Below are 25,694 nucleotides of genomic sequence, written 5' to 3' on the forward strand. Positions count from 1 at the left end.
ATCCTTCTCATCTACCACTCAGTGAAAATTGTGTGAGACTCTAGCCGCTGCCTTGGACTAAGGGTGATGGAGTGGAGGCATTTTTCTGTAGCACCACAACTTTTAACCTAGCAATGTAGATTTCCAGTTTTATTATTTTCCAAGCTTTATTTTTGTAAAAGTATAATCTAGATCTTTTCCACTTAGGTAGGAGGCTTAGTTTTGATCCTTTGTCCTGGACAAGTTCCATAAGAATTAGCGATTAAAAAGCAAGAGGACAATTAGAAAAAAGACCATAACAAGAATGTGTATTTCTAGTTGCATCTGATTTGAACTGATATATTTGAGACTAGCTGTAAAGTATAAGAATAGGTGTTGAGAAATGCTGAGTGTATGATTGTCGAAAAACGCTGAGTGTATAAAATTATATTGTTTGCTGGGAAGAAAGATGGCAAGGAAAACCTAGCTGCCCCCGCCCCAAGTGGAAAACTGCTTGGGGCATTCTAAAGTAGCAAAGCAGTATATGTATATTACACACCGGTTAAAACAATTCTTTAAGCACGGGATATGTAACCCTGCCCCCGTGGCTCCCTCGTGGAGAATACTTTCTGGTTTCTCCTTGATCAGTGGTAAGCAGGCACCAGCTGCCTATCTAGTTTATCTTGGTTCTATGAGAAAACACAGAACACCTGTTTGTTAATAATAATCACCTGTTCAGAGAGAATAACTATGTGGGTCAAAATCTGCTCGAGGCCCTCAGCCCAGAATGCTGTCAGCCCCTGAGGCTCTCAACTTGGAAGGCTGCTGACCCCCACGTAGTCCCACTTTGTTGTTCTATCTGGGTATCTGCTTCTTAATGCCTTCAGCGCTGCCTGGGTGGGGGGTCTGTGCGGCCAAGCTGGTCTCGGTAAATAGATATAAAACATGTAAGATTAAAATTACTGAAAGAACTTTATTTTGAAGATTCATTGTTAGTGATCTGTTACGTTATGGGAACAGTTCAAGGTAATGAGATTACTATCTACCTTTGAAGGCCTACTGTATGGAGCACTGTCAGGAAATGCAGAAATGAAAAAGCCTTCATAGTCTAATAAAATTAACTGTCCTATCTTTTAGTTGTTGTTGTTTTTGAGACAGAGCCTCGCTCTGTTGCCCAGGTTGGAGTGCAATGATGTGGAGTGGACGTTGCTCACTGCAACCTCTGCCTCTCGGGTTCAAGTGATTCTTGTGGCTTAGCCTCCTGAGTAGTTGGGATTACAGGTGTTCGCCACCAAGCCCAGCTGATTTTTTTGGATTTTTTTTTTTTTTTTTTTTGAAATGGAGTTTCATTCTTTTTGCTCAGACTGGAGTCCAATAGCACGGTCTTGGCCAGCTGCAACCTCTGCCTCCCGGGTTCAAGTGATTCTCCTGCCTCAGCCTCCAGAGTAGCTGGGATTACAGGTGCCCACCACTATGCCCAGCTGATGTTTGTATTTTTAGTAGAGACAGGATTTCACCATGTTGGCCAGCCTGGTCTCAAACTCCTGACCTCAGGTGATCTGCCTGCCTTTGCCTGTCAAAGTGCTGGGATTACAGGCAAGCCACCATGCCTGACCTCAATTACTTAACTTTGCCTAGGTCCAAAGGGAGCATGTATAAAGTCGTGTGTGTGAAAACCATAGTTGTCTAATGTGGGGTTTTAGAAGATCTGTCTTTTTGAGAGAAACAACGGAGCAACCATGGTGGGTTCACATTTAGGTTCTGGAAGATCTCAGAGTGTTCCAGACCACAGGTATTCCGGTGCATCACGGTAACTTCTGGGCTGTTCTTGGCTGCCTTTGTAGTGCTTCTGTTCTCGGTAGCTCCGCAGGGCCAGCACCACACTGGCGCCATACATGATCACCAGAAGGCAAGCAAAGGTGGCTGCTGCTCCATCAGTGCCTGCCAGCTGGCAGTTCATCCAGGTGAGACCCCTGCGGGCATACAGTCTCTCTCTTGTTTTGCAAGTGTCAGTGCTATTGATCTGCAGAGCTACGTGGAGATAAACACCAATGCCTGCGCAGTAGCCCACTGCCGCTAGGAGGCTGAAGGCGGCCTCCATGAGGAGCCACTTCCCTGGCAACACTGTCAGACTCTTAGCTCCTTGGAGTAAAACACCAATGGTGAGGACCCCCAGCCCCAGAGAAACAGCCACACCACCATATATCAGGGGTGCCCGGAGGACCGTGTACTTCTGGTCCAGCTGCCGAACTTGCTCCAGCTCAGTGCCCTCGAACGGTGAGTAGTAGTTGTTTCCAAAGCCACCACCGCTGGAAAAGCTGGCACTGAATCCGGCAAGGACAAAGTAGGAGGCCACGATGCATATGAGAACCATCCCATTCAAGACCACCTCCACTATCTGCACCACACCTAGGAGAAGAGAGATTCGGGCTTTAACACTGACATCACCTACTGAGGCCAAGCCAGAGACATACCACAGGCCGGGCCACTTCATTTTAAGGATGTGGTTGATTCAATATCAACATTCTTTTTTTTTTTTTTGAGATAGAGTGTCACTCTGTTGCTCAGGCTGGAGTGCAGTGGTACGATCTTGGCTCGCTGGAACCTCCGCCTCCTGGCTTCAAGAGATTCTTCTGCCTCAGCCTCCTGAGTAGCTGGAACTACAGGCACAGGCCACCACCCCTGGATACTTTTTGTATTTTTAGTAGAGATGAAGTTTCACCATGTTGGCCAAGATGGTCTCAAACTCCTGACCTCAAGTGATCCGCCTGCCTTAGCCTCCCAACATGCTGGGATTCTAGGCATAAGCCAGTGTACCCAGCCTCAACGTCAATATTCTTAATTTGCTTTGTTTTTGTTTTGTGTTCAATCTATGTTTGAAAAATCAAAGCACCACTCTGAAAAAACTGGGGGCAGTTTCTTAAAAAACGAAGAAGCATCCACTTACCATGTGACCCTGATTTATCTGAAAGAAATGAAAACTTATGTCCACACAAAAACATGGACATATTCATTGTAGCTTTATTTATAGTAGCCAAATCTTGGAAACGACCCCAACGTCCTTCAGTTGGTGACTGGTTACACAAACTGGTACACCCATACCATGGACTACCCTACTCAGTGATAAAAAGGAATAAACTCCTTAGGCTGGGTGTTGTGGCTCATGCCTGTAATCCCAGCACTTTGAGAGGCCAAGGGGGAAGATCATGTGAGGTCAGGAGTTGGAGACCAGCCTGGCCAACATGGTGAAACCCCATCTCTACTAAAATACATACATTAGCTGGGTGTGGCAGCATGTGCCTGTAGTTCCAGTTATTCCAGAGGCTGAGGCAGGAGAATTGCTTGAACCCAGGAGGCAAAAGTTGCAGTGAGCCGAGATTGTGCCACGGCACTCCAGTCTGGGTGACAAAAGTGAGACTGTCTCAAAAAAAAAAAACAAAAAAACTCTTGATAGATGCAACAACTTGAATGGATCTCAAGGGAATTATGATGAGTGCAAAAGAACCAGTCTTGGCTGGGCATGGTGGCTCATGTCTGTAATCCCATAACTTTGGGAGGCCAAGGCAGACAGATCACCTGAGGTTAGTAGTTCATGACCAGCCTGGCCAACATGGTGAAACCCCATCTCTATTAAAAATACAAAAATTAGCTGGGAGAGGTGTCAGATGCCTGTAATCCCACCTACTCAAGAGACTGAGGCATGAGAATCGCTTGAACCCAAGAGGTGGAGGTTGCAATGAGCTGAGATTGTGCCATTGCACTCCAGCCTGGGCAACAAGAGCGAAACTCCATCTCCAGAAAAAAAAGAGAACCAGACTGAAAAAGTTACATACGAGTGATTTCATGTATGTAACAGTCTCAAAAGGACAAAATTGTAGAGAAGCCCAGATTGGTGATCAGGAGGGGATAGGAATGAGTAGGGATCGGGGAAGGAGGAAGAGTATGGGCGTGACCATGAAGAGTTAGCACAGGGATGTCCAGGATGAGGGAACAGTTCTGGATTTCATCACAGTGCCACTCACACAAATCTGCACATGAGATAAAACTGCCTAGAACTACAAGCACACACAAATGTGTGCAGGTAAAAGGGGGAAATCTAAATGAACTCTGTAGATTGCTACTTTTCTGGTCTTGATATTGGACTAGTTATACAGCAGATTATCACTGGAGAAAACTGGGTTAAGGGTACACAGGAGTACTCTGCACCATTTTTGTGACTTCTTATATATCTATATTTCCAAATTAAAAGTTTCTTAAAAAAATTGAAATGACAAAAAGTATAAACTGAGGAATTTCACTCACATCCAGTCTCTTCTCCATCCCCAACTTTCACTTGTCTCTAACATCGTTGTCCAGTGTTCCAAAGTGCTGTGATTACAGGCAGTGGCTCACGCCAGAGACATGCCACAGGCCTCACACCTGTAATCCCAGCACTTTGGGAGGCCGAGGTGGGCAGATCACCTGAGGTCAGGAGTTCAAGACCATCCTGGCCAACATGGTGAAATCCCATCTCTGATAGAAATGAAATATTAGCGAGGTGTGGTGGATAGTTCCAGCTACTTGGGAGACTGAGGCAAGAGAATTGCTTGAAGCCAGGAGGTGGAGGTTGCAGTGAGCCAAGATCATGCCACTGCACTCCAGACTGGGAGACAGAGTGAGACTCTGACTCAAAAAAAAAAAAAAAAGTTTCTAAAAAAATGGAAATAGCATGAGGTGTGAACAGAGAAATTTCACTCACATCCATTCTCTTCTCTATCCCCAACTGCTTTCATTGGTTTCTAATTGTCCAGTGTTCCTTTATGCAGATAAAAAGCACATCTAAATCTGCCTTCCATTCCCTTTCCTACATTTTTCACAAAAGTGTACCACGTACACTGTTCTCCATCTTGATTTTTTCCTCCAGATGTTTTCCAATCATATCCTACAAGAGGAGCCACATTTTGTTCAGTGGCCTTTGACTCCGTTGTATGGATGGGAAAGGAACCAACAAATGCCACGAGGCAGAGGAAGCCAACAGGCCAACAGACTGAAATCTTCTTGTCCAAGGTCAGCTTTTGTTACTGACAGAGGCCCCAAACCCTTCTTAGGTGTCATTCTGGGAGAAGGTCTCCTGCCATTCCTTGGTGCTCAGAGATGAGCATGAAAAGTGAATGAACCGAGAGCAGGACCACCAAGTTCAAGTTCCTGGTTTTTACGGCCTTGTCATCTTGGCCAAGCCATTCAGGCCTTCTAAGCCCCAGACAATCTGACAAATGGAGCTAATGCCTGCCAATCTTCACCCACAGGGATGTGGGGGGGCTCAAATGAAAGCAACCATGCGATACGTTGGTGTTGTGTAGGAAGTCAGCTACAGTGAAAAAAGCAAGTATGTGAAAATACTCTAAAAATAAAATATTATACAAATGGATGGTGACGCTACTCAGTAATATTTCCAAAATGGAAGGGGATTAGTGAGAAACCTAAGAAAGAATGGGATAAATTTGAGAAAAGTGTGGTTTCCCAGAAATCAGGACACACCCATGACTGGGTTAGAGGGGGTACCATGATGTTTATAATCTGGGCAGTGATAGACTCTACAGTACTTAGGCAATAGCTACTCAATTTGCTAATCCTGTCTCCTGCTGGGCCCACACGAATGCTAGCAGTTCACATTGACATAGTCAAGGGCTCTGATAGTTGAAAAGCTACATTCCTCTAATTTAAAACTGAAAATAACAGACTAAAACTGCCCGCTCATCACTTGGGCACAGTAAGCTACCGGTTTACGCTGTCCCTACAGCAGAGCGAGTGAATTGACCCAGACATCATTCTAATTCATGGGGGTTAGTGGACCCAACACCTTTCTCTCCCTTCTGCATGGATGTTAATATTTCACCCCCTGAAGGGAAACAGAAATACTCTATTAATAATACAGAAGACTGAGACATTTTCCTCTGGGATGGACTCACAATCCAAGCAGCATCTACCTGTTAGGCTGCAATGGAACAAATCTAGATCTTGTTAACCACCCATGGACTGCGCCAATTGACAGGAGTAATGATCTGCTGGGTCCAGTGGTATTGGATCTGTTGAAAGAATATGGCCAGAGAATATCATCCCGGGTTCCAGCCAGAATTGGCCTGGCTTAGCTACCAATATCAAGCAGGTTCAAGTATTTCTAAGCATGCTTTCAGTGCAGAACACACGCGGCAGGGGAAGGGGAAACTGTTACGAGCTAGCAGTAGTTTATCTCTATGGTGGGGTGGAACAAATCTCTGGAAAGACAGCAGAGGGTTTGGTAGAGGGAAACGGAGATCATGAAACAGACATGAGATCTTTGTTGTAAATAATGTCTTTCTGGGTCTGGCATGGTGGCTCACGCCTATAATCCCAGCACTTTGGGAGGCTAAGGTGGCTGGATCGCTTGAGCCCAGGAGTTTGAGATAAGCCTGGGCAACATGGTGAAACCCCATCTCTACTAAAAATTAAAAAATTAGCCAGGTACGGTGTCATGGGCCTGTAGCCAGCAACTCTGGAGGATGAGGTGTGAGGACCGCTTGAGCCTGGGAGGCAGAGGTTGCGGTGAACCAAGATCCTGCCATTGCACTCCAGCCTGGGTGACAGAGCCAGATCCTGTCTCAAAAGATAAAAAAAATTAAAAAAGTCTTTCTGGGTGAGGCTGTTTTTGTGGCTGATCATTTAATAATCTGCTTACCTATACATCCATACCTGCCTTTGAATTTTAAATGTGGTCCTGAAAAGTAGAGGAAAGCAAATCAACATTTCTACTTTTTATTTTTCTAAAATAAATACATGTGCAGTCAAGTCACACATAAATGAAAAAAATTCCCTTCTCTTCAAAAGCAAAACTGTTAATACTTTCTGATGTTATTCTTCAAGAAATTTTCCAATACCATATACAAGCCTATATATATATTTCCTTTTCTAAACCTAAATGGAATTCACTTTCTAAATGCGACAAATTGTCTGTATTTAAGAGAGTATTATAAAGACAACATCAACTCCAAGTTAAAATTCTTTGGATTTCTTTATTGGATTCACATAAAGCAAAGAACTTATTCACTTGGACCAAGAATATATTTTAACGTTCTGTATGTCATAACTTAATGTGCAGTAAGAAATAAGAACCCATGAAGTTGTCTGGCCAAAAGTAACACTCTTCTGTTGGGAAAGAATTCACATTCTTTTATTGTGGATGGATCCTGAATTCTAGATGTTGGGTTTAATGCTTCATACAATGCCACATTGACAAGAGGCACAAAACACTTATTGAGCTTACAGGGCCACTGGAAGGGGCCTGCAGAATAGCCTCTTTGCAACCCAGAGAATGAATCTGATTCCTCTTTCCTCAGCCCACGCCTACCTCCAACTTAAATTTTACAGGAGTAGTTTCCCCAAGAGTCCCCATGCCCTTCATTTGCAGAATTAAGGAAGTGGAAGGACTAAAGAGTTCAGTGTGAAAAAACATGTGGGTTGATCTGCTTGAGACAGCTGTGTTTAGAAAAATTCAGACTGAAGTTTGGTCTTATGTCTATGTGGCTCTCCATGTACTTTTTTTTGGGGGGCGGTGGGTATTTTGGCAATAAGGTCTCACTCTGTTGCTCAGGCTAGAGTGTAGTGACACAATCATAGCTAACTGCAAACTTGAACTCCTGGGTTCATGCAATTCTCCTACATCAGCCTCCCAAAGTGCCGGGATTATAGGTATGAGCCACCTTGCCCAGGAACTTTGAAGATAAGGTTCCTCAAATTCTCTTGGTGATCTCCCTTTACTGAATGAAGAAGTACATTCTATTGTAGCACACGTCTTTTCCTTGTGGCTCTTGGGCTCCAGATTTTTTGGCATTTTTTTTTTTTTGACAGAGTCTTGCTCTGTCACTCAGTATGGAGTATAGCGGCATGATCTTGGCTCACTGCAACCTCCACCTCCCAGGTTCAAGTGATTCTCCTGCCTCAGCTTCCTGAGTAGCTTGGATTATAGGCATGTACCACTATGCCCAGCTAATTTTTGTATTTTTAGTAGAGACAGGGTCTCACCATGTTGGCCAGGCTGGTCTTGAACTCCTGACCTCAAATGATCCACCTGCCTCGGCCTCCCAAAGTGCTGGGATTACAGGTATGAGTCACCAAGCTGGTGACTTTTTTCTTCAAAATTTTTGAAGAATAATTTTGGTTGGTTTCTCACTCACAGAGGACTCCAGAAGCCAGGGTCTGTTGCATCCATGAACACTGCTCCGTGCAGCTGGGAGCTCCGCCCACCACATCAAAGCTGACTTGCTGCTTTTCCAGCACTGGAAATTTCCACAATGAAGGATTCTTGGGAAAGACAGTGGCTCAGACTACCTTCCATCACTTGGATCTGGCAGAGCATTTTAGAACCTTAAAACTCGAACATTTCTGCTGGCTTCTCTTTTAGCTTCCTGACTTTTCGGTAACCCTTTATAGCCAGGACAGCCCCCAGGGCAAAGACCACAATGCCGAGGGCAGCAAAGATACCAACTCCTATATCTGCCCCGTGGAAACTGCAGCTGAAGCCGCTGTAGCCTTTGCTTTGGTACAGTGCCTGCCTCTCTTTACACACAGGAGAGCTGTAGGCAGCAGAGAGGTAGTGGAAGTAGAAGTACAAGGCCGGGATGTACCCTGCAGTGATGAGCATGTCCAACAAGCCTTCGGTCACCAGCAACAGTGGACAATGCCAGGGGACCCGAAAGACACCCATGGCAATGAAGAGGCAGCAGAGGGCCATGAGGGCTCCACTGCAGGCCATTGCTGCAGTGACTGTGGGCAGCTTTAGCTGGTAGAATTGGACGTCCAGCTGCTGGGCTTTCTCCCCATCAGCACCATCAAAGCCACTATAAGCCCCTCCGAACTGGTAGTAGTAAATGCCCCCCAGGCTGGTGATGCCCGTGTAGCCCCCTGTGGAACTGTAAGACACAGAGCTGCAGGCCAGGATCAGCAAGTTCAGGAGAACCTCCAGCATTTGGCAGCAGGCTGCAAAAAAAGGGTGTTACCATTTTTGAGTGATGCTGTTTGGTACTGGGAAACTCTTCCACCTGAGGCTCACCTTCCTCGAGGGCTCAGACCGCTGTAGGCTTCTGCCCCTGGGGAAGACCCGAGGCCAAAGCAGCTCGATTAGCACTAGAGGGTAGTAGGGAACTGTGGTCTCCAGATATGGTGCCAGGAATACTATATACTCAGAGTAGTGACTCTCAAAAGAGCAAAGCAGAGTGCCCTGAGAGAGGGGCAGGAAGATGGTGGGAGAGGTCAGGTCAGTGAGCAGAAACAAAGCCATCCTGGATGGAAGGGTAAGAACATTCCACCTCCCACCACAGAAAGACTAAACAAGGCCGGGTGCAGTGGCTCACACCTGTAATCCCAGCACATTGGGAAGCCAAGGTGCAAGGATTGCTTGAGCCCAGGAGTTTGAGACCAACTTTAGCAACATAGTGAGACCCCATCTCTAATTTAAAAAAAACAAAAGACCAGGCAGGTGGATCATTTGAGGTCAGGAGTTTAAGACCAGCCTGGCCAACATGATGAAACCCATCTTTAATAAAAAATACAAAAGTTAGTCAGGTGTGGTGGTGGGTGCCTGTAACCCCAGCTTCTTGAGAGGCTGAAGTAGGAGAATTGCTTGACCCCAGGAGGTAGAAGTTGCAGTCAGCTGAGATCGCACCACTGTACTCTAGCCTAGGTGACACTATTTCTCAAAAATCAAAAACAAACAATAACAACCAAAAAAACTAAACAAGTTATCTCTGTTCTTTTTTTGTTTTGAGACAAGGTCTCACTCTGTCACCCAGGCTGGAGTACAGTGGCATGATCATGGCCTTGACTTCCCAGGCTCAAGTCATCGTCCTGCCTCAGCCTCCAATGGGATTATAGGTGTGAGCCACTGTGCCCAGCCTCTCCTCTTTATATATGTTTTATGGTGACTACAATTTGTAAGGGGAGAGTTCTCCAAGTCTGAAGAAAATCACAGCTTAGAAAACATAATAATTCAGAAGAAAAGCATGGAAGTTATACATCAAAATGTTAACTGTGGTTTGTATATTAGAAGTAGGAAAAATTGGCCAGGTAAGGTGGCTCACGCCTGTAATCCTAGCATTTTGGGATGCCAAGTCCGTCAGATCACCTGAAGTCAGGAGTTCGAGACCAGCCTGGCCACAATAGTGAAACCCTGTCTCTACTAAAAATACAAAAAGTAGCCAGGCGTGGTGGCATGTGCCTGTAATCCTAGCTACTTAAGAGGCTGAGGCAGGAGAATCACTTGAACCCAGGAGACAGAGGTTGCAGTGAGCCAAGATTGTGTCATTGCACTCCAGCCTGGGTGACAGAGTGAGACTCCGTCTCAAAAACAAAAAAAAAAAGGAAACATTAAGTTAATTAAATGCTTAATGCCTACTGAATTAAAAAAAATTGTTGCGCCGGGGGCGGTGGCTCACTCCTATAATCCCAGCACTTTGGGAGGCTGAGGCGGGTGGATCACGAGGTCAAGAGATCGAGACCATCCTGATCAACATGGTGAAACCCCATCTCTACTAAAAATACAAAAATTAGCTGGGCATGGTGGTAGCTGGCACCTGTAGTCCCAGCTACTCGGGAGGCTGAGGCAGGAGAATTGCTTGAACCCAGGAGATGGAGGTTGCAGTGAGCTGAGATCGCGCCATTGCACTCCAGCCTGGGTAACAAGAGCGAAACTCTGTCTCAAAAAGAAAAAAAAAAAAATTGTTTTACTGTTCTTAGACTTTAATTTTAATGCTATTTTCTTTAGTTCCCTAAAGAGTGTATCTGGGCTGTGGTATTTTCCCAGAGCGGGAATCCTCCCGGGCCCTTGGCTTCTTTATCCTGGACAAGGAAAACTGGCTGCTTTCCTTAAAATCAACCTTAGTGAAATATAACTTACATGCAACAAAATGACCCACATTAAGCATACAGCTTGATGAGTTTTGACAACTGTATATGCCACGTAACCATAATCAAGACAGAGAACATTTGCATTAGCCCAGAAATTCCATAGAAACGCTCTGTAGTCAGTCCCTCACTTTCCTGGTCCACAAACCACTGATCCCCCTTCTCTCATTAGAAACTAGTTCTGCCTTTTCAAGAATGCCATGTAAATGGAATCATACAGCTGGGTGCTTTTTTGTGTGTGGCTTCTTTTGCTCCACATCATATAAGCTGGGTGCTTCTGAGCTGGAAACTGTACCTGCTGCTGTCAACATCCCCCTGACGTTTGATAACCAGATTTTATGCCTGGTTTCAGCTGGTCTATTCATGAAACCACAGCTACACACTGTCTAACTGAATTGATGCTCTAAGTACGTTCTTTACACGGTATAATTTCCCCCCAGAATGCAAACAGCATTATTGTTTTCTTTCTTTTTTTAGAGACAGGTCTCACTATGTCACCATTTTATTTATGAAAGTTATACTTAATTACTACAAAAAAAAAAAGAAAACGTAGACTTAAAAAAACATGAATGTAAAAATTGCCTATAATACAACCAATTAAAAAAAGAATCACAGGGAATGTTATATTTTTTCCCGAGTTTTATTCATATAGTCATCATTTTTGTTGTTTGCTCTCAGTAAGAACACAGTCCTACTTTGTCTACTGCTGTATAACTTATTCTTTCTTTTTTTTTTTTTAAGACAGAGTCTCACTCTGTTGCCCAGGATCACAGTGGCACGATCTCAGCCCACTGCAACCTCCACCTCCTGGGTTCAAGTGATTCTCCTGCCTCAGCTTCCCAAGTAGCTGAGACTACAGGTGCCCGCCACCATGTCCAGCTAATTTTTGTATTTTTAGTAGACACAGGGTTTCCCCATGTTGGCCAGGCTGCTTTGAACTCCTGACCTTTTGACTAGCCTGCCTTGGCCTCCCAAAGTGCTGGGATTACAGGCATGAGCCACTGCACTCGCAACTTATTCTTTCATTAAGAATATCGTGGGACTATTTTTCTATCTCAGTAAATATAAATCTATCTCACTATTTTAAAGGATGTATAGATTACCACAGTTAGTTTAAGTTATTTCAATGTAAAGGACATTGGCTTTTCCAATGATTAGCCATATGGGAGAATTTTTAAAAAATTTTATTTATTGATATTTTAATTATATATATTTTTAATTGAGATCTTACTTTGTTGCTTAGGCTGGAGAGCAATGGTGGGATCACAGTTCACTGCAGACTCGATTTCCTGGGCTCAGGTGATCCTCCTACCTCAGCCTCCCAAGTAGCTGAGACTATAGGTGTGCGCCAACACATCCAGTTAATTTTTGTATTTTTTTTGTAGAGATTGGGGTCTTTCCACATTGTCCAGGCTGGTCTTGAACTCCTGGGCTCAAGCAATCCACCTGCCTTGGCCTCCCAAAGTGTTGGGATTATGGGCATGAGCCATGACACCCAGCTGAGAATTTCTTTTTTTTTTTTTTTGAGACGGAGTTTCACTCTTGTTACCCAGGCTGGAGTGCAATGGCACAATCTCGGCTCACCGCAACCTCCGCCTCCTGGGTTCAGGCAATTCTCCTGCCTCAGCCTCCCGAGTAGCTGGGACTACAGGCATGCGCCACCGTGCCCAGCTAATTTTTGTATTTTTAGTAGAGATGGGGTTTCACCTTGTTGACCAGGATGGTCTCGATCCCTTGACCTCATGATCCACCTGCCTTGGCCTCCCAAAGTGCTGGGATTATAGGCGTGAGCCACCACACCCGGCCCAGCTGAGAATTTCTTAATAGAATGTTGGAAGAACTAGAGCCCCCACCTGAGCCCCACATTCCTCTTTTAGGTTTAGTAGAACTAGAAAAGAATCACCAGGGCTTGGGCACATGGCCAGTGGTACCCTGAAGCATAAACAGCCAAGGTTCTCCAGGCCTTCCTTATACAACGCGGAGCCCTCCTTACCTGCTGAAGAGTTCTGGTTCTCTGAGTCACTACCCGCCTCTCTCTCCCCTAAGGGCCTGGAGTTCATTTGAAGTCATTCCTTCCCTGACTCTGGCCAAATCATTCAGATCTGTTGAGCTAACATTCTTAAGGATTACTGGTCAACTGTGGTTTGAAACCTTTTTATTTTTATTTTTTGACCTATGGCAGCATGGCCAAGTGGTTTGGAAATGTACGCTCAGTCCGGATGAGTACTGGATTCGGGTGTTAAGTGAAATAAAGTAGAGGGGATGGAGAGTATAAACTGGGAAATCACCATACAACTTTCTGTCCTGAGCTTCTCAATGTGATCCAGGTGGATGCCATTGGCAGGAGGGGCCAGGTGTCTTTCTCTCCCCTCCCAGCGCTGACGGACAGCGCTGTCCACGCCTCCAAACTTGAGTTCCTAGTCAGGAAAGCATCCTTCTGAAATACAAGCTCAAACACTCTGAAACCTAAACCTCAAGTGAGAGATGGGCACTACTGATGACAGAAATTTTAACTGTCCAGGAAGAAAATGAGATTTAATCTTTAAAGATGCATGGCAGGCTGGACACAGTGGCTCACACCTGTAACCCCAACACTGTGGAAGGCTGAGGTGGGTGGGTTGCTTGAGGCCAGGAGTTCGAGCCCAGCCTGAGCAACATGGTGAAATCCCATCTTCACAAAAAAATACTAACATTAGCCAGGTATGGTGGGTCGGGCACCTGTGGTCCTAGCTACTCAGGAAGCTGAGGTGGGAGGATCACCTGAACCTGGGAAGCTGAGGCTGTGGTGAGCTGTGATTGTGCTACTGCACTCCAGCCTGGGTGACAGAGTGAGACCCTATCTCAAAGAGGGAAAAAAAAAGGCCAGGCGTGGTGGCTCACGCCTGTAATTCTAGCACTTTGGGAGGCTAAGGCATGTGGATCATGAGGTCAAGAGATTGAGATCATCCTGGCCAACATGGTGAAACCCCATCTCTACTAAAAATACAAAAATTAGCTGGCTGTGGTCACGTGTGCCTGTAGACCCAGCTATTTGGGAAACTGAGGCAGGAAAATAATTTGAACCCAGGAGGCAGAGGTGAGCCAAGATCACATCACTGCACTCCAGCCTGGCGACAGTGAGACTTTGTCTCAAAAAAAAAAAGAGAAAAAGAGATGCATTGCAGTTGGGGCTGGAGAAGCTAAATACAAACCATCATGATTTGAGCACTGAGGGTCTAAAGCAAGAAGGAAAGAACAAAACAGAAAGAATAAGCTGCTGCACATGCAAATGGGGGAGCTAGAAAACGTACCTTCTTACCAGGGGACCTGGAACCCCTTCCTGTCCCTCCAAATAATAAACGAACACAACCTACACAGGCACAGGATTCCCTGCTGGCCGGATAGGCACGCATGACGCCTGTGCCTGCTTTTTATCTCTTTATCCTCAGCCCCGACTGCCTGTGCAGGTGAATTTGGGGCCTCTTTCTGCTGGAATCCTCAGTGTTCCCCTGAACTTCGCAAAGGTGAATCACAGGCCAGACTTCAGGTCACCCTAGGAAGTCAGAGAGGACCACAGTTGCCTCCCACTTTTGCAAGTTTGCTATAGAGGGACATGACTTCCCCGATCAGGAAAAGAAGTCGCAGAGGATCTACTCTAAGATGGGTCAAAAAATCTTCAGGCAGGCAGGGTGCAGTGGTTCATGCCTGTAATCCTGGCACTTTGGGAGGCTAAAGCAGAAGAATCACTTGAACCCAGGAGGCTGAGACTGCAGTGAGCTACCATCATGCCACAGCACTCCAGCCTGGGCAACAGAGTGGGAGCCTGTCTCTTTAAAAAAAAAAAAAAGAAAATCTTGGGTAACCTTTATCTGAACATGTATTTCCTGCATGACACAAGTTCCTGGTATTTAATGGCTGATTCTCTCAACATGACACTGTGTTGTATATTTATGAGGCTCTGCAGGTCCAGAGTTCTTTTTTTATTTCTTTGAGGTGGAGTCTCGCTTTTTCATCCAGGCTGGAGTGAAGTGGAGCAATCTCGGCTCACTGCAACCTCTGCGCCCTGGGTTCAAGCGATTCTCCTGCCTCAGCCTTCTGAGTAGCTGGAAATACAGGCACCTGCCACCATGCCTGGCTAATTTTTGTATTTTTAGTAGAAACTGGGTTTCACCATGTTGGCCAGGCTGGTCTTGAACGCCTGACCTCAGGTGATCTGCCCACCTCGGCCTCCCAAAGTGTTGGGATTATAGGCATGAGCCACCGTGCCCGGTCCCAGAGTTCTTAAAAGCCCTCATTTGTTAGCTTACAACTGCTGAACCATCCTTTCACCACCCTAGCCTAGAAAGCAAACCTCCAGGCCCAAAGCCAGACAGTCAGGAGCCCAGCATCAAGGTGTGTTTTGCTCAGAAGCCTCAAGCCCTGCCCTCTCTTCCTCATAAATCAACCACTGAAGAAAAAAATATCTCTACAGAGAAACCTGTTAACTAGTCTCTGGCTTATTCCTGTTATTTATATTGAGAAAGGAAGGAAGGTCACCATCTGGGGCCTTCGAGTCAGGCTCTAAGTTTTAATTGTAATTCTTTCACTTGACACCTGTGTGACTCTGGATATCGTACTGTACTTCTTTGAAGCTGAGGAGCTGTTGTCAGAATTACAGGCTGTGAGGTTGTGCCAGTATCTGCAACTAGAGTAGTGATCCTTGTACCTGCGTTGCATAGAGCCCTTTCCTCAAAGGGCTTCCTCTAATCCTCTAACCATATATATCTTTGGGATCGTCCTGAGATCAATCTCCAGGCATGAGCTCCATGAGTTCTCTCCTTTAGTCATAGTAAACCTAGAAACATTTCCTACCAAATCATGTGAACTGTAAGCTCCCACCCAGATAAACCAGATTTTCTTCATTGCTGGCAAGTTTCATTGCTGGTCCGGTTTCAACAAGACCGCTAGAACGGGAACCTGGGGACGCCACATTTGGGGTGGATACATGACAGGACGGAAGAGTTTTCAGACTGTGAGTCCTAAATAAGTATTTAAAAAAAATTTTTTTTTTTAAAATGAACAGGATAGAAAATATCACAGTACTTGGTATATAATAGGGTATGGTTTCACAACATTTTTGTTTCTGTGTGTGTGTGAACTCAGTTTTAATGTAAAAAATATATATATTTAACAACCTTGTGAATATATTGTGTATATATGTACATACATATTATTTTTTTAAATTTTTAAATTTTTAATTTTTTTGAGATTGAATCTCACTCAATCGCCCAGGCTGGAGTGCATGGCATGATCTCAGCTCACTGCAACCTCCTCCTCCTGGGTTCAAGCAATTCTCCTGCCTCAGCCTCCCGAGTAGCTGAGATTACAGGTCCCACCACCACACCCAGCTAATTTTTGTATTTTTAGCAGAAACGGGGTTTCACCATGTTGGTCAGGCTGGTCTCAAACCCCTGACCTCAAGTGATCCACCTACCTTGACTGCCCAAAGTGCTGGGATTACAGGTGTGAGCCACTGTGCCTGACCTTTTTTTTTAAACTAGAGATGGGATATTTGCTATGTTGCCCAAGTTGGTCTCAAACTCCTTGGCTCAAGTGATCCTCTCACCTGGGCCTCCCAAAGTGCTGGGATTACAGGCGAGAGCCACAGTGCCTGGCTTCAGGCAATAACGTTTAAAAGCCATTGATCCAGTGTTGAGTGTCAGATCTCCAAAGAGATTGGGTGCTACAGTTTGGCTGCTGATGCCAGGTGATTTTCCCTCTGTGTTAACACAGAGGCTGCCTCACCAGAGGATGCCTCCTCTGACAGCTGGCAGCTCATAGCCAGTTCTACCTAAAGCCTCTGCACTTCCACCTGGAGTCTAAAGCTGCAAACATGGCTGCTTGGCTCTCCACACCCGGGGCATGTTTAAGGAGAAGCATAGGAAATCTAGCAGCACTTTTGACACTTTCCTATTTCCTACCTCTTTTTTTCTTTTTGAAAACAAGAACTTCATGTAAGCACAGAAATGAAAATGCTAGGAACACACAAGGGAATCTGCTTAAATTTTTGTTTCATCAGCTCAGATCATCCTTTCCAGAACCACCAATGACAGTAAATGGTCAAACAGCCTACAAAATGGCTCACCTCTCCCAGTGCACAAGTATTTGCATTTATGGCATTCCAGGAGTCCTTCCGCCTCTGACTGGTAATATTCCACCTCCTCTCGTCCAGGCTTGGGGGTCGAGGGCAGATATCTCCCTGAAGGGGGTTCACTATAACCAAAAAGCATACACGGCCATCAGGGGGTCTCTCATTCAAAAGCTTGTTTCAGATTAGAACTTGTGACTCCTGTGCGGGCCCAAACATAAAAGACTATGCAGAAGAGAAATAGAATGTGTCACAGTATTTCAAACTCCAGATAATTCTCTGGTTTAGTGGCCCCATGGGACATCCAAATACTTGGCCCAACTCCACTAACTAACCACACTACAGATGCTATGATTGGTACCCCTGAGCACCACCTTTGATGATTTGTCTGTTGGTGGCAGCTGTCTAACCAGGTTGCTGTGAGCTGCATTCCTGTGAGTGCAAGTTCTCAGTTCAGCATGCACCAGGCCTCCTCAAAACCTGTATGCATTCACATGACTCCAATGCCCAGGCAGGCATTCTCTTCCTCCCTTTGTTACTTTGAAAAGTACTGAGTCAGCAATAACTCTCCAGGCATGTGAGAGCAGCAGACAACGGATTTTGACATCATCACATCATTTCTTTCTTTTTTTTCCCTTTTGAGACAGTTTCGCTTTTGTTGCTCAGACTGGAGTGGAGTGGTGCAATCTCAACTCAACTCCTGGGTTCAAGCAATTCTCCTGCCTCAGCCTCCTGAGTAGCTGGAATTACAGGCATGCATAGCATGCCCAGCTAATTCTATATTTTTAGTAGAGATGGGGTTTTTCCATGTTGTTCACGTGGGTCTTGAACTCTGGATCTCAGGTGATCTGCCTGCCTCAGCCTCCCGAAGTGCTGGGATTACAGGCGTGAGCCACCACGCCCAGCTATCATCACATCATTTCTTCCTCTGCTAGCCCTGACATTTTCTGTTCCTTCTCTCTTCCCTTTATGCAGCATATCCTGAACTTTGTCCATGATTCACGGGGCAGGGGTGGGAGGTGTGCATTCTCTTGCTGGGCTCCCGAGGCCTCCCAAAGTGCTGAGATTACAGGCGTCAGCCACCGTGCCCAGCTCTGACACTGGTTTTTAAAGAAACCTAAAAATGCAGCTCTGAATTATCCCAGGTCGTGCAGTTGCAGTACAATGGGCTAGTAACGGAAACAGCCGTTTCCCGGGGCGCAGCTTTGACTGTATCTGGGCGCACCCTTTGTCATGCTAGTTGGTTTTAGATAATGTAAAATAAACTCAGGAAAGCAGTATTCCCGCTGTGTGGACAGAGAAAGGAGAGAGACTGGGCTCAGCCTCCAAGTTCCTGGCAGAGGGGAGCCTGACTCCTCCCCAGAGAAGAGGCCAGGTGTCAAAAACCAGAAGCAGTCATCACCCTGGACCTGTCTCCCGTTGGAGCTGGCAGGGGCGATATCCCATTTGCTCACAATTCACCGTGTGGGGCACATTATCTGCGCATTCAATGGATTGGAAAAAACACCAGGTCCCTAGGAGGGGATGTGGGGACCAGGTCCCCTCTTCCACCCCCACCCTCCCCTAGCACAGAGTATTCCAGAACACCCTGAATCTTTCTCCTTACAAGGGGCTTATGGGAATTCTGTGCCAGACAGAGATGGCAGTTTGTTCATTAGGAGGGTGGGGTCTCAAACAACCATGGGATTCGAATGACGCTGCCTAAAGAGACCGCACTGGCAAAAGGGAAAACAAACCTGTACCCTTCAGTGGTGGAATTTTAGGTAGACTTAGTTCTTTGGTTAAAAATGTAGCATCCCACACCTGTCTTTTTTTTTTCTTTTTTCTTTTGGAGACGGAGTCTTGCTCTGTTGTCCAGGCTGGAATGCAGTGGCGCGATCTCGGCTCACTGCAACTTCCACCTCCTGGGTTCAAGAGTTTCTTGCGCCTCAGCCTCCCGAGTAGCTGGGACTACAGGCATGCGCCTCCACACCCTGCTAATTTTTGTATTTTTAGTAGAGATGGGGTTTCACCATGTTGGCCAGGCTGGTCTGGAACTCCTGGCCTCAGGTGATCCGCCCGCCTCGGCCTCTTAAAGTGCTTGGATTAGAGACATGAGCCACCGTGCCCAGCCCACCTGCGTTTTTGAAGGCGTATATTCCTGGGAGGGGTAACTCATTAAACTATTAACTCTTCATTGGGCTTTCTAACTGGGCCGCCCGGCCACAGGGAAGAGGACTTTGGAGTCGGGTTGGGCTAGCTCTGGAACACCGGAAAAGGGTCTGAACCCCAAGGTGCAGTCCTGTGACCAGGCGGGGCCGGCCGGGGAGGAGACTGGGGTTAACCCCACCCTCCCGGTTGCCTCCCACCCCTCCTTCTCCGGTCCCGGGGGCGGGGGTGGGGGGAGCTTTATTCCTCTTCTCCAGGTCCCCCAGCCCGGCCACTGCTCATAGGGGCGGTTTCTGCTTTGTTAATTGGGTTCAGGTCCCGAGGAGGGGTTAAACTTTTCCCTCCATGCCAGATAGTCTCTTGGAGCGCAGAAGGGAGAAACGGCATTTGTTCCTGAAAACCGGCTCCTAGGATGAGAACTCGGGGACACCAGGGCCGCGCGGGTTGGCCTGGGCCCCAGGTGTCCCCCCGGCGCGGAGGTCGCGGCACCCCGGCCCATCTCACCTTTCGGGTGCGCGGCGCCCGGGGCCCCCCTTCCTCTGCGGCGGCCGCTCCGGGGCTTCCCAGGGCGCGGGCCCAGGAGGCGCGGCTGCGTCCCAGGTTGGTCTCTGGGCTCCGTCCCGCGTCCAGCTTTGGCGCGACTTTCCCCAAACTCCGTGTTCACCTGCGCGAGGGCCCACGTCCCTGTGTCTGTCCTGGCGGGGGCCTCGGTCCCGGTTCTTGTCCCGGTCCCTCTCCCTTTCCCGGTCCCGGTTCCTGTCCCGGTCCCTCTCTCGGTCTCTCTCCCGGTTCCGGTCCCGGTCCCTCTCCCGGTCGCGGTCTCTGTCCCCTCGCCGGTTCCCGTCGCCGCTTCGCTCCCTCTGCGGGTCCCTGGGTCGGTCCCGGTGTCGCTCGCGGGCGCGGTCTCGGTCCGGGTTGGGGTGCCGGCCCGGGTCCCGCTCCCTCGGCCGGGCCCGGGGCTCGCGAGCGCCCGACGGATCTTCCATGCCCCTGTTCCGTGTTCCCGCCCGGGAGAGACCCGAAGGACACAACCAAGTTTCCTGGGCAGGTAGCCAGGCCCGGGGGGGCGGGGCGGGCACTCACCTACGCGCCTGCGCCCTAGTCCGGGAGCGCACCTGAGCACACGAATCGGCAGGGGGCCCCCTGAGCACGGCTGGGGCCTCGGCGGGAGGGCTGCTCGTGTGCTAAGTGGGAGCCGGGCGCTGCTGCGGGAAATCCGGGCGAGGCGACCCACAGCTGCGGCTTTCTGACCCGAAGTAACCCCTTGGTGACCCCGCAAAGTAGGCAGCCTAGGGAAGCCAACTGTGGCCACCTCCCCTGGCTCAACTTACACCTTCCCAGAGCGTACCCTCCACTTGCTCACCCAGCCAGCCACCCATTCACTCATCTACTCACCCACTACCCGCTCATCCACTCACCCACCCACCCACCAATCCACCCACTCATTCACCTATCCACCCACTCACCCACCCACCCACCATCCATCCACCCAGTCACCCACCCATCCACCGTCCATCTACCCATTCACCCACTCACCTACCCATCCAACCATCCACCCATGTAACCACTCACTCATCCATCCACCCATCCACCCAGTTACCCACCCATCCAACAATCCACCCATCCACCTATCCACCCATCCACCTACTCACCCACCCATCCAACCATCTACCCATCCATCTACCCATCCAACCACTCACCCATCCATCCACTCATCTACCCACTTACCCACCCATCCAACCATCCACCCATCCATCTACCCATCCAACCACTCACCCATCCATCCACTCATCTACCCACTTACCCACCCATCCAACCATCCATCCATTCATCCACCCACCTACCCATCTATCCACCCATCCACTCACCCATCCATCCAACTATCCACCCACCCATCTAACCACTCACCCATCAATCCACCCACTCACCCACCCATCCAACCATCCATCTACCCACCCACTTGCCACCCATCCATCCATCCACCCATCCACCCACTCACTCACCCATCCAACCATCCTCCCACCTATCTAACTACTCACCCATCCATCCACCCACTCACCCATCCATCCAACCATCTGCCCATCCACCCACCCACTCACCCAGCCATTCAACCAACCATTTATCCACCCACCTACTCATCCACCCATCCAACCATCCACCCATCCAACCACTCACCCATCCATCCACCCATCTACCCACTCACCCACCCATCCAACCATCCACCCATCCATTCACTCATCCAACCACTCACTCGTCCATCCACCCATCCACTCACCCACACATCTACCATCCATCCACCTACCCACTCACCTGCCCATCCACCCACTCACCCACCCTCCATCCATCCATTCATCCACCCACTCACCAACCCATCCACCATTCATTCACCCATCCACCTATCCAACCACTCACCCATCCATCCACCCATTCATCCACCCATCCAATCACCTATCTACCTCTCCATCCACCCACCCACTCACCCACCCATCCATCCACCCACTCACTCACCCATTCACCCACTCACCCATTCACCCACTCACCCACCCATCCACTCTCACCCACCCATCTACCATCCATCCACCCATTCACCACTCATCCACCCAGCCACTCACCCACCCATCTACCAACTCACCCACTCATCCACCCATTCATCCACCCACTCACCCATCCACCCACCCACTCATCCACCCACCCATCCACCATTCATCCACCCACCCACTCACCCATCCATTCATCCATCTATCCACACACTCATTCACTCATGCTCCATCCATCTGAGCACTCACCTACCCACACATCCACCCACTCACCCACCATTCACCCCTCCTTCCACCCATCCACTGTCCCTCTTTCTCCCTTCTTCTCCTGTTTTCCTTACAACACCTATGTTGTAAGGGGCTTGCAGCCAGTTCATCTATTAAAATAGTCCTGGGCTTACAAATAGCTCTGTTTTTTAAAATGGGGACTTACACAGAATTGGCAGCTTTTAATTCTGCCAAATAAGGATATTTAAAAATATATAAAATTGCCATCTGGTAATTAATTCTTTCAGCAAATATGTATGAGCACCTGGTTCAGCAGGTACTGGAGATACAGTGGAAACTCTGCTTGCAGGGTGCTTCCATTCTAGTGTGTCAGGAAAAGGGAAAGCAGGTAGTAAACAAAGAAAGAAGATGATGTCTAAAGTTTAATGGGCAGGGCAGCTTTCCTTATATAGATCTGGGAAGATGTCATTTGAATTGAGTTCTGGATGACAAGAAGCCTGAAAAAATGTCCCAGAAAGAGAGAAGGCTGAGGAATGCAGAAGCTGGACAAGGAGGTCCCTGGGAGTAGAGTTGGTGGGCACAAAATGAGGCTGGAGAAGTGGACCAGGCAGCCAGGCAGATGATGTAGATGACAGTGTGCATTTTTATTCTAAACAATGGGAGAACATTGCAGGTTTTGAGCAGGAGAGTAACTTTTCTGATTTATATTTTTGAAAGACCAGTCTGGCTTCTGTGGGAGGATGGATGATAGGGGGCCCAGAGTAGAGGGATGAGATGAGTTAGGAAGCTGCTCAAGAAGTCCAGGTGAGGGTGACGGTGGCCATGGAGAGAGTGACAAGTGGATAGATTCGGGTTGTAGTTCTGGGGAAGAATTTACAGTATGGATCAGATGTCGGGGAATGAGGGGAAGGGAGAAGTGACTGGGTGGATGGTGGGATTGTTTACTGAGATGGAGGAGGCTGGACAGAACCAGATTTGTGGGGAAATTAGAGAGTTCCAAGTTGGACATGCTAAATTTGAGATGGCTATAATTCATCCAAGTGTAGATGTCTAGTTGCAGTTGAATATATGAGCATGAAATGTGGGGAGAGGGTTGGGCTGTAGATACTTGATAGGAGTAAAGAAAGGGGAAAGATAGAATGGAGAAGAGGCCTTGAGCAGAGCCCCCAGGGAATTCTAACTTTTAGAGCTAAGACGCAAGAGGATTAAGAAGTGATGAGTGAGTAGGAGGAAAACCAAGAGGATGGAAGTGACCAGACATCAACCTCCAACAAACAGAAGTGCTACTGTGAGCCCTGAAGCCTTTCTTCCCAGAGTGGAGAGGATGGGGCCACATTCTAGGACCTTCCACAAATCTTTATTGAGCAAAGCCCTGTTCTGAGCTGCAGATAGAAACTCAGAGGAAGCCTGGTGAACAAGCAGACACAGGATGGTTTGTGGAATGGCATGGCCTTTCCTCTCCTAGACCTTCCCTCTGGACTTCTGCAGAGCTCTGTCAGAATAAACAAACCCTCTTATCAGCTTGCCTTTTAGTTTCTTTTTTTAGAAAGAAAAAAAAAAGGAGTGAAGGAGAGGAAGAAAGGAAGAAAAAGAGGGAGAGAGAACGGGAATGTTGCTTTATTCTAAAAATAGGTATTAATAATGGCCGATCAATATTTTGTGTATTTAAGGTGGAGGATGTATATTTTGTGTATTTAAAATGGAGAGCTCTATAAATATTTATTGAGTTTACTTGTTCCGGATCTGAGTTCAAGTCCTGGATGTCCTTATTAATTTTCTGTCTCGTTGAGTCTAAATCTCTTTATGGGTCTTATGTATCCGGGTGTTAGGATCGTTAGCTCTTATTGTTGCATTGATCCTTTTACCACTATATCTTTGTTGCTTTGAAATCTATTTTATCAGATGCGAGAATTGCAACTCCTGCTTTTTATTTATTTATTATTTTTGCTCTCCATTTGGTTGGTAAATCTTTCTCCATCCCTTTGTTTTGAGTCTTTGTGTATCTTTGGATGCAAAATGGGTCTGGATGCAGCATACCATTAGGTTTTGGCTGTATCTTTTGATTGGGGGATTTAGTCGATTTAAATTTAGGGTTACTGCCATTTGATGTTAACTGGCTATTTTATCCATTCGTTGATGTAAATTCTTCTTTATGTTGATGCTCTTTACTTTTTGGTATATTTTTAGAAAGGCTAATACTGGTTGTTCCTTTCTATGTATAATGCTTCTTTCAGAAGTTCTTGTAAAGCAGGCCTCGTGGTAATACAATCTCTGAGTACTTGCTTGTTCATAAAAGATTTTATTTTTCCTTCAATTGTGAAGCTTAGTTTGGCAGGATATGAAATTCTGGGCTGAAAGTTCTGTTCTTTAAGGATGCTGAATATTGGCCCCCAATCTCCTCTGGCTTGTAGGGTTTCTGCTGAGAGATCTGCTGTAAGTCTGATAGGATTTCCTTTGTGGGTAACCTGGCTTTTAGTTTCGTTCCTCTCTTTTTTTGTATCTTGATACACAAATTATTATCATTTTGCCACAATAGTATGGCCAATGTTAAGAGCTGAATAAAAAGAACTTTGAAAAATACCTATGCCCCTAAAACAGATAAAAGTCTGGGAAGGAAAATATAATAGAATATCAACCCTAATTTGTATTCATTAGAAGTTTATAAGAAATAAAGCTCTTTAGATTCAGAGCTGTGTTAAACCCCTCCTATATTGTGATGATGAGAGAGTTACACATTGACTTCATTAACTTTAAAGGTGTAATGAGACTGAACATAATTGGGAGAGAATAAAACAGCACCTGGGAAGGCCTTAGACAGCAAGTGAGGAGGAGGGACCCAGAAGACCCTCGATGCCCCATTTCGGCAGGAAGCAGTTACAGAAGAATGACCTTCGCCCTCTTTCCCAAAAGATTTCTGGGTCCCAACTCTTAAGGAAGACATGTAAGAGTAGACAGTTAGGCTCCGAGGTGCTTGAGGGAGCTGCTGGTGGACTGGCAGCCCTAAATTTGGAAGAAAGCACTTGGAGGATCTATGACTACTGTTGTGATTATGTTATTAATCTGTTTTGTTTCTCTTTGCATAGTTTGCAGGTGCGGATCCACAATCCTCCAAGAAATGGTTCACTAAGATAGAGCTGTACTTGCTTACCTAGCTTTGCTGAAACAAAGAAGGGGGCAGATGTCGAGAAACATTAAGTTTACCCTGCCCCTGTGGCTCCCTTGTAGAGAATACCTTTTAGTTTGTAATTAGTGGTGAGTGGGTAACAGCTGCCTACTTGTTATATTTTTGAGTTATGAGTAAATACAGAACACCTGTTTATTAATAATAATCACCTGTTAGGAGAGAATAACTACATGGATCAGAATCTGCTTGGGGCCTTCAGCCTGGAAAGCTGTCAGCCCCTGAGGCTTTCAGCTAGACAGGCTGCTGGCCCCCTGGATAGACCCACTTTGGTGTTCTATCTGGGTGTCTGTCTCTCATTGCCCTCAGTGCCACCTGGGCGGGGGTCTCCCAATTGAGCTGGTACTCAGCAAAACTCTCATATAGATAAAAAATGAACATGTTTAAGATTTTATTTAACTCAATGATCACTGAAGAAATCAGGCAGATATTACTACAGGTTCAAAAAAGAATATGAAGAACAGACTCATTTGTAGACCAGGAATGATGAAATAAACATGCAAATGGAGGCAAATGGAGTTGCTTTTTCCTCCAACTGGAAAGGTGAGATGTTAAATGGTCTGGGAGCTTTGGGGTTTGGGAAAATCTGGGTTTGAGGCTAGCCTGGAGGAGAAGTAGCACC

At 46.9% G+C, this 25,694-nt stretch overlaps 1 protein-coding gene across 2 annotated transcripts; it reads right to left on the bottom strand.

Moving 5' to 3' along the window:
* Positions 1–912: 912 nt before the first annotated feature.
* MARVELD3 (MARVEL domain containing 3) lies at positions 913–20,146 on the bottom strand. Of its 2 annotated transcripts, none has more exons than XM_002761127.7 (3): positions 19,631–20,146; positions 16,976–17,103; positions 913–2,367 (listed from the first exon to the last, which is right to left on the bottom strand). In XM_002761127.7, the coding sequence occupies exons 1-3, from the start codon at positions 20,110–20,112 to the stop codon at positions 1,730–1,732; spliced, it is 1,248 nt and encodes a 415-aa protein (XP_002761173.5). In that variant the 5' UTR covers positions 20,113–20,146; the 3' UTR covers positions 913–1,729. The 2 variants fall into 2 exon arrangements, with proteins under 2 accessions (XP_002761173.5, XP_008984408.4); XM_008986160.5 differs by lacking the exon at positions 913–2,367 and adding an exon at positions 6,967–8,949.
* Between the last annotated feature and the right edge of the window lie 5,548 nt (positions 20,147–25,694).

This window comes from Callithrix jacchus, chromosome 20 (genome assembly GCF_049354715.1).
Source record: "Callithrix jacchus isolate 240 chromosome 20, calJac240_pri, whole genome shotgun sequence".
Classification (NCBI taxonomy): Eukaryota; Metazoa; Chordata; class Mammalia; order Primates; family Cebidae; genus Callithrix; species Callithrix jacchus.